Here is an 18,133-nt window from a genome sequence, read left to right as displayed (position 1 = left end):
GGCTTCTATATAATTTTAATATTATTAAGTTATACTGTATGACTATACTTCAACTTTAATTCAAGATAGCATAATACCTTTTTAATCAGATTGAAATTTAAGATGAGTCCTTGGGAAATTGGTGCAGGTTATGACTTAAGTACACTTAAGACTCAAGAATTGGGTCTACTATAAATCCTGGAAGGCTAACCTTTAAAAAATAAATTGTACAATGACATTAAAAAGTTCAAATATAAAGAAAAATATTTTCATTATTGTTTAAAACTAATGATTATAAATGTTGAGTTGGCATTTAAATTCAAAGTCCAGAACAAAATGTTTTAAAAACATTTAGATTTTAAAAGTTAAATCATGCAAAACATATTAGGACAGTGCACATTTAAAGCCATTAAAATAAGTATATATATAATATATATATATATATATATATATATATATATATATATATATATATATATATATATATATATATATATATATATATATATATATATATATATATATGTATATATAATATACTATAGCAATTTATGTGAGCATTTGCTCACTTTTTTTGCTTATCTAAATTGATACAGCTTTTTTAGAAAAAGAAGAAAATGAAGAATAATAAATGAAAAGATTGCCGCCCCATTCCAAACCCTCAGTCGATGTAGCAGCACTCCAATACAAGTCAGGCTATTAGTAAGTCAATGTATGTACTGAAGCCCCCGGCAGCAGGCTATTTCAGTATGACATCACACTGCTTACCTAAATCAGCGGTATAAGATATATATAGATTTAATGCTATTTCTTTTTATGGAAACATCCAAAGCAACTATATTATTTATTAGTAATATTTCAAGACCACTAGACAGTCTCATCAGACTATAAAACTAACTACTTTAATTGTGGTTACAACTCTCTCTCTCAATTCTATAACTCTGAACCACAAACTTTGACAAACAAGGCCGCTGCACAGAGAAATAAGTTAAGCGCAGTTTTTCCAGGGACGTGGTGGGAATTAAACTTGGAACTTCTCGCTTATGAGGCGAGCGCTCTACCACGATAACACTACTGCATGAGTTAATTAAAGATTTGTCAAAATTCAATATACATAAATATTTGAGTATATATATATATATATATATATATATATATATATATATATATATATATATATATATATATATATATATATATATATATATATATATATATATACATAAATATAATAATAATGTGCATTAGTTATTGTATTGAAATATTGCATAGGATATCAACATTTAACGATATGGCAGGAAATTATTATCTAATGAAAAATCAGTTCCATAATATCACTTAGTCATCTTTTTAGTAATGAAATTTTTGGCAGATAATATATTGGTTAGGTGAGGTCAAAACATATTGAATATGAAAAAAATGAATAGTGAAAGTTAAAAGATCATCCAATTGTTTTTCTAACTATAAAATTAAAGCAGATATATCCTCATTGTTTGATAAATATGACAATACTGTAAAAAATATAGATTTTATGACATTTTAAAAAATAATTTTAATTTATTATTATTAATGTAAATAAACATAACATATCAATAAAGTTGCAGCTAAAGTTGTTCTTATTGTTTATAATAACTTGCTGTACTATTAAAAAATAAATGAAAACAGATATATACAATGCTGTTGATGTTACCGGGATAAACCTGTTTGTCTTAAATGGATGCCATAGCACCATTTGCAACCATTAAATTTTTTATATAAAAATCATTGACTAAACAAGAATTACCTAATCTCAATTAAAGTCATATATCCTTTTTTTTTTTTAAAAAAAACATGAAATTATAGGAAAATACGAGGTGTGTTGAAAAAATACCTGGAATTTTTGTTTTTTCAAAAAAATATTTATTTATTCATCTACATTAATGTTGGCTCCTTCAAAGTAGTCCCCATTTGATACTATGCACTTGTGCCAGCGCTTCTGCCGATTCTTGAAACTCTTCTCAAACTCGATCTTTGGGATTTGGCCTCTAGTTCATTCAGCAATGGCTTTTTAAGGTTTTCTTCATTTTTGGGAATAAGAAAAAGTCACACGGAGCCATATCTGGTGAATATGAAGGTTGGGGCATGACTACAGTGTTGTTTTTGGCTAAAAAATTACAAACAAACAATGAAACAAGTTTGCTGCCACTTGTTTCATGCCCAAAACATTTGAAAAATGTTATGACATAAGCCAATTAATATGCCTAATTCATCAATAAACTTCTCTTATTGTGATTTGGTGATCATTCATAACCATTTTTTCCACTTTTTTCTCATTTTCATTGATTATTGATGTGCTGGGTCGACTGGAGCATTCGTCATCTTTAACGTCTTTGCAGCCATCTTGGAAACGCTTATACTACTTGTAAACACTTGTTTTTTTCATAGCAGACTCACCATAGACTTTTTGCAACATTTCACACACTTTGTTACATTTCATTTTTTATGCAAAATTTAATACAAATTCTTTGACTCTTCAATTCTTTCATTTTTTAAACAAACAAAAATCGCAGAGCTCATAAAAACACGTCGAACCTTAGCGACTACTACAGACAAAGTAAACAATGAATATAGCTAAGGATTTTATCATACTTTAGGGGCATGTATACAAACACACACACACACAAAAATGCTGACAATTGGACTCTCCAAACTCGCAAAATTTAAAAATTCCAGGTATTTTTTGAACACACCTCGTATATCTTATTAACCTCTATCTCGTGTATTGTTTTAAAATCTCTCATTAAGTATGAAATTATGGCTTATCTAATATACAACTTAATATATTATTAAATTAAAATTAAAATGTGCTTTGAAATTATAAAAGCTGCGCATAAAATCTATTGAAAACTTATGATAACATAGCAGATCTAGAAAATGATCAACTAATGGTTTATTTAGTCTTAAAAAAGCTTTTAATAAAGTGCCACACTCACTCTTGATGCTTAAACTCCAACCATATCATGAGAAATTACTGAAAATGGATCAAAAACCTTTAAAATATCAGAAAACAGAGAGTGATTTATGGCAACCTTTTAAAAAGTAAATTTACTTCCAATAAAGCTACAAGTAGTCACTATTTAAATTATTGAAAATTTTAAACTTGAGCTAAGTTCATTTTTTCCAAAATTGATTTTTTTCAAAGTTTGAATTTTTTATTGAAAATGATACAAATTTAACTATGCTAGTGTGAATAAAAGAATTGTTTATTAACTTTATTAACAATTAGAAAATTATTGATATTCAAAAAAATAATGGATTATTATTTTTATTTTTCTCAAAACAATAAAAATGTGACTTTTAAAAAAACACTCTTTAATTGGGAGTTAACAGAAATAAATGAAGAGAGTTATAGAGCAAGATAGTCGTTGAAAGAAGACTTGTAAAAACTGTGAAAAATTTGTGAAAAACTAGACTAATAAAAGTTTTTTGAGCATAAAGGAACAGTTACAGTAAAAGCCTCCAACTTATCTGAATGATAAGTCATGTATGATTGAGTTTTGATTTAAGGAAAAGATTTGGTTGTAGAAAAGAGAAAGAAGTGTAACCTTAAGATGATGGGTTAGGCTTAAGCTTAGCTACTAAAGCATGTCCATCAAATTTTACACCTTGTCAAGAAAAGAACCTGTCAAAATATGAAAATGGTATTACATACAAGGTTGAATAAGAGTTTTATAGTGGTAGAGTATGGAATCAGGAGTAAGAAAATGACAAGCACAATAAAGAAGAGTACAATAAAGAGGAGCAAACTTAGCAGATGTTAACTTTGCAATAGATTGTATATATGAATTTAAAATGGCACTCACAAGTTAATTTAGCTACTGGTAAAGCCAACACAGTATTAAAGATAATAAAAAGAATGTTTAAATATTAAACACAGTAAGAAAGCTATACAACTATTGTCGCAGTCATACGCCTTGTTTGTCCACGCTTAAAGTAATATTTTTAAACACACTGACTACAGCAGAACGCATCTTTTAAATTTAAAGTGTTCGAATAATTTGCAGTAAAAAGTTTATCTTCTGAGAAGAAAAAAAAAACAATACTAAAAAAAGCAAACAAAGTTGTGACGAAATATCAAATATTAATTAAATAAGAAGATAGAAAAATTTAATAATTAAATTAAGAAAATTAAAAAAAAAAAATTTTTTTATAATATTTCACAAATTTATATTCTTTTTTTTTTTTAGTAGTTGTTATTTTTAGCTACTGAATTGGTTACAAGTTGAGGAAAAATACATTTTATGTTATAACAGTTTAACAATAATTGAAAGTGTTGATATGCTATTTGTTAAGGATTTTATGGGTTTTCACATCTTTTTGCCTTTAAAACTGTTTTTGTTATATTTGTTGTTTTTCTCAATACTTATATAATAGGAAAATAAGAAAATAAATTGCTATTTATTTGTAAAATATATTATTTGAATAATAGATTTTGTAACTTTGATATCAGATCATGTGCTGCAATAAGTTTGAATTTTTTATGTTGTTGTTGTTGTTAAATAATATGGCCAAGTAATTGGGAAACAGCGTGATACTTCAACAAATTGTATTTTTGTCTGTATTTATATATATATATATATATATATATATATATATATATATATATATATATATATATATATATATATATATATATATATATATATATATATATATATATATATATATATATGTTGTAAATGTGTGTGTATATATATCAGGCCTTGTTACGAGATTTGCTGCGTAGCGAAAACGCGTAACGCATTTTCAAGTAACTCAACTCAGCAAATATATTTTGCATCGTTAGAAGTTATATTGCGTCACTAGTGTCTTTACAAGTACCGCATTGTAATTAAAGTTATTTTATTATCGCGTTAAAAATCATACAAACAGCTTTTTTTTCTCACTATAACAAAAGTTACAAATAAAATTATAGTTCTTATTAAAAAAATCATTTTTATTTTTTTTTTCAATTATAAACTAAATTTTATTTTGAAAAAAATATTTTTTTCATGAAACGTAAAATATTTGTTCATTTTCTTATGATTTTACATTTGGTTTTTGGTTATTTTATTAACTGTTAATAAATTTTTTCTTATTTAATTTGTGAACTCTTTTTAATAATGTTTTTAAACAATTTTTTTTTTTTGTTATTTATCAGTTACCGATAACATATTCGTGTTCATAATTTATTTTCATAAATTAAATGAACGTCATTAAAACTTTACGTTATTGAATTAACAATAAACAAAATATCTTATTAATAAAATATTTACATCAAAATAAATCGTGCATTTTTTAAACTATTATGACTAAAAATAATTTTTATATTTAAAAGGAATTTATATATTTAATTCTTTAAGATAAAACTTAAAACACTTTATTTTTTTTAACTAATTTTTAACAACAAAAAAAATAATTATGAAACAAACTGTTTCTTTAACAAAAAAATCTATTAGTTAAATGCTTAAAAAATCAATTGCGGTTAAATGCTTACGACTTTATTTCTTCTGAATAAACGTCATGTTAACGATAATCAAAAGATAATTTAAATATTCTAAAAGATATAAGTTTTTGCGTAGCGCAAAACTGCTGAACGCGTAGGCAAATCGCCTTTTCGCAAGCAAAATGCGAGCTGCGTAACGCTTCTTAGCAAGGCCTGATATATATATTTTTTCTCTCTATTTTTAGATAACAAACTGGATAGGAAGGATAGACTTTCCCTAATAAACGAGGCAAGGAGAATTGATCTAAATCTAATCATTTAAAGTTAATTTTCTTAATGTGTTTTCAAAATCTGATTTTTAATGTGTTTTCTATATTTAGTTCAATTATTTTTTAACAGCTCACCAAAAAAAATTAAAAATCTGAAGTATTAGTCAAAAAAAAAAATTTTTTTTTTTTAAAATTATTAATTGAAATCTTTATGTTTTGTATCATTTTTTTTGTTTTTACAAAAGTTGTTTTTTATATCCCTAAGTATTATTTTAATTTTTACAAACTGTTAATGCATTCTCATATTTTTCTTATATTATCTATTTCATCATAGTCATAAAAATAATAAATATTCTAATAATAGCTAATCTATATGCTATTAATATGTAAATGTAAGCTTTTTTTTTTTTTTTTTTTTTTTTGTTATTCACCTCCTCAAAGCCGAGAAGGCCACTACAGATGAGGAGGCTATTTAATAGTGGTTATAACTCTCTCTCAACTCTATAACTCCAAAACAGGAGCCTTGACGAACAAGGCCGCTGCGCGGAAAAACAAATTGAGCGCGGTACTACCAGGGACATGGTGGGGATCGAACTCGGAACCTCTCGCTTATGAAGTGAGCGTTTTACCACTACACCACTACCGCATATTAAAAAACAAAAATTAAAAAACACTACCGCAATTAAAAAACAAAATTGAGTTCTGTAACCAAAAAAAGGTTTAGGGTCATTCCATATATAATATGAGCCAATTTTTTGAAAATTTTCTAAGCGGCCATTCAGAGTTTTTCAAAATTTACTTCTGTAGGTTTTATAGAGAAAAAAAATTTCCCCAAAGTTTTTAACTTATTATCTTAAAGCATTCTAAAATTATGGTAGTTATTAGAATAATTATTAGAAGAATATAATAATTATTAGAAAAATATAATAATTATTAGAAAAATATATTGAGCTTATTTTAGACAATTTTTTGTCTTTTTCAAAAATGACTTATTTTTAAATCCATATAAATAAAACTCTTAAATTTTTAAAAATCAATATGATGGTAGTCATCTAACTCAACTTTTTAAAAAAATTAAAATTTATTTTACAAAAATAATTACTTTTGGCCATTTTGGACTTGAAAACTAAAAATAAAACACTCTAAAGGAAAAATTTCAATATTAATGAAGCTAATAAAGGAAGAATACATAAGGGAATGTAAAAGTTATGTTATTTTGTTATTTTAGCTTATTCAGCCTTTATATGTTAATTTAAGTCCATTTAAGAACTGAAAATTGAACGAGTGTATAGTAAATTTAACACTTGAAACTTTTAGAAATGTATCTTCAGTATAAGAAGAAGAAATACAGAAAAATAGTTTTGGGCTGTCTTGTAGCTGCTGAGATATCTAAACTTACACTTTCTATCAAAATAGGATTATGAAATTCAAAACCAGCCATTTTGAATTTTTCACATAGCCAATATCTCCAAAACAAAGCAACATTTAAGCGTACAATTTTTATTCTTTTTGAATTAAAGAATTATAAAATTAGATTTAAAGTTAATTATCTTTAAGTGGCCAAGTATTACCTTATTTTGTAATAATGGAATCTTTATTTTAAGTTATTGATGCAAATACATTTTATTTGTTTTGATAAATTAAATAACATACCTTTTTATATTTAGATAAAATAATAACAAATATCAAAATAGGATTTTGGACTTAAAAATTGGCCATTTTGAATTTGTTATATAGTTAATATCTTTAAAACCAATCAACATTTTACTGTGAAAATTTGTTTATTTATTTTTTCTAAAATGAGGAATTTAAAAAATGAATTTTAAAATAAAGGTATCTGTGCATAAAAGCTTATATTTTTCCAACATATGAATAAATTTGAGACTCATTTAAAGGCAAGAAATAAATCTCAATTACAATAAAAGACCGTAAAAAATTCTCAAAATAATAGTCTAAATGTTTTTGTTAAACATTTGAAAATTTAATGATATTTTTTCAAATTCTAGCTTAGAAATTTGATAGCTTCTGGCTGATTGATATTGTGCAACCCAACAATTTTACTTTTACTAAAACATTTGCAATAGGAACCCAACATTTGGTTGGGTGGCTGTTGGGTTTCAACATTTATGGGTTTCTGTTTATTTTTAGAATCTTTCTAGTAAATAACGAAAAGATGAAGTGTTGCTTGGCTATTATTTCAATGAAATCCTTGGACTGCGTCTTGTGCTATAAAACTGCGTCTTGTGCTATAAAACTGCGTCTTGTGCTATAGTTTTCTGCAAAATCAAGCAAAACAATAATTTATTTTTTAAACAATAATTGGTTTTGTTAAAGGTTTCAGCTTTCAAAGAAATATAGATTGTGCAAATAAAGTGTGATTGCAAGTTTTTAAGTTCAGAAACAATTTATTTGAGAAACGTTTTGGGTGAAGTTGACGAAACTTTGAAAATTCCTATTTTCTCTCCTGTTTTTAGAAATTCTAAATGTTTTTAGATTTGCAAGTAATAACCTCTATTGGATATGTTCTACTCTCCTATGATGACCTTTAGATGCTTTTAGTTTTTGCGCTTTTTTAAACATTGATTTTGGTACAGAAAAGTGTTCTGTTTGTTGGACTGTCCAACTATATGGTGTTAATGTTAATAGGTTTATCTTTTCATTTCTGTTTGATTTTTTACTAAATGGCTTCACAGAATAAATCTTGGTTTTTCGATTTTTCAAATGTTCATTGTTTATTGAGCAATTAATAGAAATTTCATTATTGGAATTCACAAATAATTCGAAATTAATGTTAGGCATGAATTTTAAACCCCTAGATACTGATTTTAAAGGGTAACAACCCAACATCCTGAATATTTTATTTGCAATTTCAAATAAAAAAAGGCCGAGAGCTAAAGATAAATTGTAAGAAAACTGACTTTAAAGAGAAACACGCTGCCCTTGATATACTAATAAAAATGATCAAAAATGTATTAAATCTGCTGAAACTATGAATGTGTAAAATTGTCTTAAAGTAATTTATGGCCTATATAAAAAGGAAGTATTGTTTTAAGTATACAACAACAGGGAAATATCGTTGCATTTATATACAAAGATTTTTGACAATGTCATATTGTGTCCGCTTCCGTTGTCATCACATATCAGAAAATAACCAGGGTCATCGGCATACAAATGTGAATGACTTTTCGATGAAGACAACCATACCAATTGTCATTCAAAAAGCGTTTATTATATAAGTTTCTTATATTAAATATAATGTAACTTATATTATATATTATACTAATACGCATAAATAAAAACAAAGACATTTAATAAAAAAACAAACCTTTTTTTAATGTAAACTTTTTTATAAACTTGTTATACAGTTTCGCCAAAAAAAAGTTTTGTTTACGGTATACTTTACGGTATACTATACGGTAAACTGTAAACTAAATTTTTAGTATACCGTAAACTAGCGATCCCTAATCAAAACAAATGAAATGTATTTGCATTATATGTATTCAATAACTTTAAATAAAGATTGCATTATCATAAAATGAAGTAATACTTGGCCACTTAGAAATAATTAACATCGAAATTAATTTTACAATTAGTCTATTCAAAAAGAATAAAAAATTTTACATTTAAATGTTGATTTGTTTTAGAGATACGCTATGTAACAAATTCAAAATGTCTAATTTTATATTCCATTATCCTATATATTTTTTTTTATGTTAATTCACCTCCCTAAGGCAGAGAAAGCTACTACAGCCGTGGAGGCTACTTAATTGTGGAAAAATCCTCTAGCAACTCTATAACTCTGAAACACAAACCTTGACAAACAAAGCAGCTGTGCGGAGAAACAAGTTGAGCGCTGTACTACCAGGGATGTGGTAGGGGTCGAATTCAAAGCCTTTCTTTAAAGATTTTTTCTTTAAAGTGTTTTTTTTTGTAGTTTTAAAGTCCAAAATGGCCAAAAATAATTATTTTTGTAAAAATTAAAATTTTAATTTTTTCAAAAGTTAAGGTAGATTACTGCCATCACAAAAATTTTTAAGTATTTAAAATAGTTTTTTATTTATATGGATTAAAAAATAAGGCTTTTTTTGAAAAAGCCTTATTTTTTACAAAATTGCCCAAAAAAAGTTTTCAAATTGCCATAATTTTAAAAGCCAAATTTTTCAAATTGCCATAATTTTAGAATGCTTTGGTGAATATGGTCAACTCTGATTGAAACAAAAATGAAAGAGGGTTATCATAATTTTATTGTTTTTGTTTGATTCTAGATTTGTGAAATGAAGAATTGCAATAAATGCATATTTTTTGAAATGAAGAAAAAAAAAGATCTATACATGTGGTAATGAATTACTTTTTTATATTTGTATTTAATAAAGTTAATAAATTATTTTCAAGGTTTAGAAGTTTAAATATTCTTTTTTTCTTTTTTTTCTTTCTTTTTTTCAAATTTCAAATTTTTTTTTTTGCGTGTGTGTTAAGGATATCAAATACACCAAATGGTCCCTCAGCACGATTCCTTGTTGAAAATGGTATTATTTTTTTTTTTTTTTAAATTTCATAATTACATTATTATTAGTTTAAGTAAATTCTATTTTGGATCTAGTACATACAATGGATGAGTTAAAATTAACCGGAAACTCTCTCAAAGGTTCTCGCCCTATTCTTTCTTTCGATAAGGTACCTTATTTGTTAGTTCCTTTTTTTCCAACAAAATGTTTTTTTTCAAAATTTTAAACTAAATTTCACTTTAAAAAATTTGATTTAGAAATTTGATGACCATGTCCAACATAAACTGCTAAAAGAAATGTTTATGCAAGCCTTTGCCACTCCAAATCGTCATCCAAAAAGCAAGCCATTCATTGACAGAGTTATGACCTTTACAATTGTGGAACATAGAATTTGGATAAGAAACTTTCAGGTTAAAATAATGAAAATAAAATTTAACTCTTTTTTTTTTCTCAATTGTATTATTAAATTGTAATATAAAATAATGCAATTTGTAATAATGGAATTACATAATTAACATGAAAGTAGGGAAAGTATTTGTGTTTTGGGTAGTTAGGCAAAACAGTTCATACAACCTAAATCATTAGGAAAATCATCAAACTAGATAAAATCATTAAAGTTTTATTAAACTAACGGAAGTAGTCATGTTTTTGACAGTTAGGCAAAAAGTATTTATTTTTATTTTTTTCACCCGTCTCCTATGAAAAAAGGCAAAATAAATTTTTGGGAAATTAAAATGCATACCCCTTATTTTTTTCTAAACTACCCGAAATTTTTTAAATACAAAACATTTTGCTCTTAAGTCAACATTAACCAGATGGAACTCTGAAGATTTTAAAATTTTTTAACCATTTCAGTTGTACAACTAAATTAATTAAAACATTTTTTTACCATAGTCAGGTCAGGTGTATGGTCTTCATGATTATTCTGCTTCTGGTAACATATAACCCAGTGCAACCTGTTCCAAGTCCTGCTGCCTTGTGTGATTCGCTTTCTAAGCAAAAGCTGGAAGGAGTTTGCTTCCTGTCTTCAGTACTATTTACAATCAGTCATGCCTATAGTAATATATAAATTTTTTTTTTTTCGCCAGATTTAAAAAGATCATTATGTTTAAATGATCTTTTTAAATCTGTTTTGATGCAGTGTGAGCTCATTAACTAACTAGTTACTCCAACAATAAAACCTACTCTCACCATAGCCTCAAGTATTATGTTGAATTTTTCCTAATATATTTTCCAAAATATCATGTCTAATGTTTTTAGTTACTGTTTGCATGAAGAAGCACTTTTTAATTAACCCAGGTCAGGTCAGGTAACCCAGTACTACCAGACTGGGTTACTGGTATCAGGTACTACTGGGTTACCTGGTATCAGGTAACCCAGTACTACCTGCCTCATGCCCTGCTGCCTTTGACTTAAAAATTCCTTGCATTGAGGATCTTGGTTAAGTAAAGGCTAGAGGTGATGTTTATATAAAAAGACTCATCTTGGGCAGATGTTAATTGCATCCAGCTAAAATTCCCCTGTCTTGGAGCTCTTGGTTGAGTAAAGGTTAGCAATGGTGTCTTGATAAAAATAGTCATCTTAGGCAGATGTTAACTGCATCCAGCTACTGTCTTGTAGGTGGCCTCCTAAGCAACCAAACCTTTTCTTGATCTATTAGGCTGGTGTAGATGTAAACCTGTATTATATTGTTTTCTGTCTAGGATAATGAATGCTAGATCTTCTTGACTCTTCTCATAGGTTTTTGCTTCCTTGTAGGTCCTTGCTTCCTATGCCTCCTTGATAGTAGCTACGCAACTCTTTCTGTTATCTCCTAATGAGGGTACAGCTCTAAAACTCATTTTAATGGTTCTGAGGCTGGCTGGTAGTAAGGTTGCCCGAACTCTGTAGTAGCTCTCAGAGAAGCTGATTTCATCAACATCTGCAAAAATATAGAAGTATTAACAGTGTCATGTTATGCATGAATGGTATCCCTGTGAATGCTTTTAAAGCCAATTGTCAATGCCACGTAAGGAGCCCAATGTTATGACTTAGGGTTAATTAATAGGACTGAGACAATTGCATAGCTCATTGCTTAGGAGGCTGTGTTCTATCTATGAATGAGTCATGTTCTCTTTTAACTTAAATCATGCCAAAAGTAATCCAAATATTCAACATAAAAAGCATTCCCACCACCTAACTGTTTTAACATATCTTTTACAAATATTTGTGTTAATGGGTGCTATCCTTTGATTCACAAAGGCTCCAATAGTCTACTTGGCTGGAGGTATAAATATGCATTAATTCACCTATTTAATCTTTTCCTTTGACCATTCTTTTATGCACTTCTGCTTTTATGCACCTCTTTACTCTATCACCTCTCTTTGTTCATTATAGTTCTCTTTCTTTCCGAGACTGCACTCTTTTAGATCTTATTTCAATTAGACCTAAAATTTAATTGAAATTAGATCTAAAATATAAAAAAATATAATCAAAAGACCATGCTCTATCTCTTTACCCCTCTGCCAATATTGTTGTTTTTAATGACTTTAATGTTCATCATGCTGAATGGCTTGGCTTTAACAATCTCTTACTCATATAGTTAACTTTGTGACTGGATTTTCTGACAACCTTAATCATCTACCTTCACTCTTTGATTTATGTCTTGTCTTAGATCCTAGCTTGTGTTTCTCAGTTTTCTCCCTTGGGTAGCTAACTAGGATTTTTTTTCGTGATTATTGTATATCTAATTGTAGTCATTATTCATCTTTTTTGAAAAAGCAACTCTCTTGAGAACAAATGGCTATTTATTATTGCCAGTTTTTCTTAACTATTGATTAAGAAATCAATATAAAAAGGAGTTGTCTTATACTAAGCTCCATTATTCTCAGTTCACTAAATCTTGTATCTCAGAAGTTAGGCTCTAGAGACTTTTAGAAAATCTTCAACTGCATCATTAACAAGGGTAACTAACTTTCCATCTTTCATTCATGGGACTGATCTTAGTATCTCTCCCAAGAACTCTTTACAATTCTCCCTAAACTATTTAATAATTGCTTGACTGAGTCTTGTTTTCCTGCCTGCGGGAAAATGACATCTCTTGTTCCTATTTTCAAAAACACAGGTAATCAATACGGTTTTTGATCATCTTGCTCTACGGCTGACTTGCTAACTGCTGTGACTGAAAGATTTTATTGTGTGTTAGATGGGGGCATAGAGGTCATGGCTATTGCTTGACATATCTAAGGCTTTTGACAAAGTTTGGCATTCTGGTCTCCATCATAAGCTTGTTTCATATGGTGTATCTAGTTTTTACAGTTTTTGAGTTTATCAAATCATTTATTTCTAACAGCTTTATTGAAGTCATCCTCAAAGACCAACACCCTTCTTCATTATCAGAAACTTCTGGGGTACCTCAAGGTTCTATCGCTGGTCTTGTTTTGTTTCTAATCTACATTAATGAACTTCCAGGCTACTTTATTTACAAATCTAAAGTAGCTCTTTTGATCAACTTTATACTCCTGTCTTGATTAACAGTCTTCTTTTTTCGATCACTTAGAAAAGGTTGCTGATCTTGAATCTAATTTCACTTTTGTAAAAGATTGTGGTTTAAAGTGGCTTGTAAATTTTAGCTCCAACTAAACTCAGTTATTTATTGAATTATTTACTGAAATTAGCATCTGCTAAGGTTGCCTCTCTTTATCAAGCTCGTTATTTTCTCCTTATTCCATTTTCACTTATAAAAATCTCTTATTCATCCCTGTATGAAACACTGTTGTCATATTTGGGCTGGTTCTTCTAATGATGCTCTTTCTCTTCTAGACATTGTTCAAAAATTGCATTATAAATGTAGTTGATATGCTCTATCTGCTAAGCTTGAGCCTCTTCCCCATTGTCATAAAGTTGCATCTCTTTTCTACAAATACTATTATCTCTAGTTTCATCAACTAAAACTCATTCTCGCTTGACTCTAAAAACTTTTATTCGTATAGTTTTTTTCCCCTAACTTAAACCCTTTGGAACTAAACTCTCTCCCATCTTCATGTTTTCCTGATTCATACAACCTTCAACTTTTTAAGTTTTCTGTCAGACGTTTTCTTGCTCTATAACTCCATTCTTTGTTTTCTAGTAACTCCTAACTCAATAGTGGTTGATTGCAGCCTTGTTAGGAGTGAATCAAAATAAAATAAATATATAATTCATTTTTTAAAAGAAGATAAAATTAAAGAATTAACAGGATATTTTCCTTTCAGTGTCTCTTTTTTTTACAGTTAGGATTCAGGTTTCTATGCTATACACACAGCATAGTAGAAATTGCTTTTGTTCTTTCTTTGCAATGATCAAATCATGAAAATCTTGAATAAGTTTTACAGTTATTTCAGCTGTATTATCAACTGCACTTGAAGAAAGAATTTTTATTTGCTTGTATATATTCAACATCTTTGACTCACACAGAAATAGATTTCTGGTTCTCATTAATTTTTAATAAATTTGGATTATTTGGATTATAAAATATCAATAATTCTTCTAATGTTGTTTTATATAGACAGAATCTTTATGCCTAATTGACATCTAATTTTCCATGACAAAGTTAGTTACATCTAAAGCTGCAACTAACTTAGTCATGGAAAAGTCTTTTTGTTGAAGTTCCAGAACTTACTGTTTGAGAGGTGAATGACAAGGGTTTCTTAAGCCTTTCATTAGAGTTTATATATTGATTGTGATTGCGCTTCTTGTATAGTAAGAGATAAGGATAAACTTCTAAATCACATTTGTTAATGTCTTTTATTTTTTTTCTCTTCTTTTAACTGATATTTCTTTTTCTTTATTTCATTTTTGTCTACACCTGTTTTGTCTACATCCTGGTTTTAAACTTAAAGATTTTGTCATCTTTTAAATGTAAAACAAAAGGTGCTAATCACAAAAATAACAGAGAACAAATGACTAATACTACGAATAAGCACTTTCACTTAAGTTGTATGAACATGGTTCCATTGAAGTTGGCACAGGTGTATATATATATATATATATATATATATATATATATATATATATATATATATATATATATATATATATATATATATATATATATATATATAATGGCTAAGGAAATGTGTTTGTGGTAAAAAATGGCTCTTTGTTTGTGCTTTTAAAGCTGACAAAATTAAGGTTAGATTTTGTCAAAACACATTAATTTAGTCGCAGGAAGTAATTAAACCACAAATTAAAAGACTAGAATGTTTATATTTTATTTTTTTAAAAAGAAAAGCATTCTCAATGTTTTTATTTTCATTTTTTAACTGTAAAACATGGGCAGAGTGTTGCTACATTAACGATCTTATAGCCTGACTCGCAACGGAGTGCTGCTACATCGACTGAGGGTTTGGTTTGGGCAGGCAGTCTTTTAAATAATTTAAAAAGAAAAAAAAAATGTTTTTCCGGTCTTTAAAATTAAAAAAATTAAAAAAAACATAGAACTGACATTTTGTGGTAAAAACTTAAAGACGACCATGCAAGAGTATGTATGTGTGTGTATATACATATATATATATATATGTATATATATATATATATATATATATATATATATATATATATATATATATATATATATATATATATATATATATATATATATATATATATATATACACATATGCATATATATGTATGTATATAAATACATATATATATACACATATGCATATATATGTATGTATATATATACATATATATATACACATATGCATATATATGTATGTATATATATACATATAGATATTTATATATTCATACATACTTGGGTGGTCTTTAAAGTACCTTAAAATTTCAAGTTTTACAAAATTGTTGTCTGACCCCCTCATTTGGTTCAAATATATTTTTAAAAATTCAGGCAAAAAATGACCTCAATTGAATAATATTTAGGGGTAGCTCAACCTATTTGAAATTTTTACTTATATGAACTTACAGCATTTAGAGGGTGCGGAAAAAGTTCCCGTACAAAAGTATAATTTAAAAGAATTATCTGTATGGTGTTTTCTTTCAATATATAGTGTGTTTTTAGTATTCTTTTGTATTCCTTCGTATTCTTTTAGTATTTTTTAGTATTATTTTGTTTTAAATTGAAGTGTAATTTGTTTCTCATCTTGTACAAGAACTTTTGCTGTTTTTGCTGTTTATATTTTTGTACAGGAACTTTTTCCACACCCTGTATAGCCAAAAATGGTGCTTTTGTTTTGGTTCCAAAAAGCAAACAGTAAGAAAATCAATCTAAAGTACTATAACCTGAAGACTTTTTAATAATAGGAACCATTAAAAAACACAAGAATAGTTGACAGTTTAAATGAATTAATTTAAAAAACACAAGAATAGTTGACAGTTTGAATGGATTTCTTTGCATTAGGGAAGTTTGCCTGGTTTTTTCAATAAGTTAATGAGCATACTGCAGCTGCTCTTTGCTCATGAATCTACCAGACTTTGCTACATCCTGGGTCAGGGCAACCCCTCTTTCTGCATGGTCATTAGTTACTGCTTGGGGTTTCACAGTTATCTCTGCAGCCTTGAAGTTATCTCGGCTGTTCCATGTTTTCGGATCTTCAGCTAGGAATGTATCTGGCATGCTCGAAGCAGAGTTGTTAACAAGGTTAAAAGTAGCAAGGCCAAGAATATGAGTTTCAAGGCCAATGCTTACACAAGCATTTTTAAGACCAAAATCTTAAATTGTTGTCTTAAGTTAATAAAGTAAAATAAAGTAAAATAAAGAATGATTAATTACATAATTAATTGCATTAAATAAAGAATGAAAACTTTTAATTCTTTATATTTATGTATTTTTTTTTATAAAGGCCAAGGCCAAAACAATTAAGGTCAAAACCAAGACCACGGCCAAGGTCAAAAGTTTCAAGGCCAAGGCCTTAATTTTTGGCCTTAAGGCCGAGGACTAACAACTCTGGCCTAGAATAGCAACAGGTTCCAACTCCTCTTGGAAACAAAATTAGAAATTTATTTTTTTAACTTTCTCATTTTTCTCCATCTTCATGGATTTAAAACAGTGTTCTTTGAAACATAATTTATTATTGTGGTTATTTTTAGATACGTTTTAAAGAATATTAAACTTTTTGAATAATCTTCGTTTTATTTCTTAAACATCTTGTGAACTTTATTCAGTGATTTGCGCAACGTTTTTTGTATTTTATTAAGAACAAGAATATAAAGAACTTTCTGCATGTTATAAACTTTAAGATTTTGCTGTAGGTTTTAAACTTTAAGTTTTTGCTGCATATTTTTAGTTTCATTAAAATACCGTTTTTAGCATTGTTTTTTTACACCAATCAAAATTTTAAATCTAAATCTAAAAACTCTGATTGCTCTCCTTGAATTTACAGAGCTGTTGGTTTGTAATGATTTTGGAATTTGTGTTTTTTGGATTTTTTGTAAAAATATACACTGCTTTAGATTTATCGCCTACTTCAATAATTGTAACAGTTCAGTTTGTTTGTAAATATCAGCTCCGTATTTAGCTGTTATAAAATGACTTATAATACGAGTTCTTTCAATAAAAAAATTACATTTTTTATAAGAAATCACAATAGATTTTGGTCTCTATCATCATCTTGTACAATCCAGCAAAAGTTTCTTATAATAAATTTCTAATTGTATTGAGAGAACTTGTATTATCTGATGTTTTCTTATATATATATATATATATATATATATATATATATATATATATATATATATATATATATATATATATATATATATATATATGTATGTATGTATGTATGTATGTATGTATGTATGTATGTATGTATGTATGTATAGGGGGCAGAGGGGGCAATAGCCCTCTCCCCCCAACTAAAAACATTAGAAATTAGTGGAATAATAGCCCCCCAACTAAAGCGTTAAAATTAGCAGAATAATCATTCTCCAGT

General features: G+C 27.6%; 1 protein-coding gene across 1 annotated transcript in view; it reads left to right on the top strand.

The window, feature by feature from the left end:
- The window catches only part of LOC100214545 (ribosome biogenesis protein BRX1 homolog), a 39,852-nt gene that overhangs the window by 15,477 nt on the left and 6,242 nt on the right, over positions 1–18,133 (top strand). The window contains exons 5-9 of the mRNA XM_065801297.1: positions 5,689–5,732; positions 9,978–10,048; positions 10,189–10,238; positions 10,313–10,386; positions 10,475–10,627. Coding sequence (XP_065657369.1) covers positions 5,689–5,732; positions 9,978–10,048; positions 10,189–10,238; positions 10,313–10,386; positions 10,475–10,627 — 392 coding nt within the window. The remainder of the gene's footprint in view (positions 1–5,688; positions 5,733–9,977; positions 10,049–10,188; positions 10,239–10,312; positions 10,387–10,474; positions 10,628–18,133) is intronic.

Source organism: Hydra vulgaris, chromosome 07 (assembly GCF_038396675.1).
Source record: "Hydra vulgaris chromosome 07, alternate assembly HydraT2T_AEP".
Lineage (NCBI taxonomy): Eukaryota > Metazoa > Cnidaria > Hydrozoa > Anthoathecata > Hydridae > Hydra > Hydra vulgaris.
This window is presented reverse-complemented; position numbering and strand designations above follow the sequence as displayed.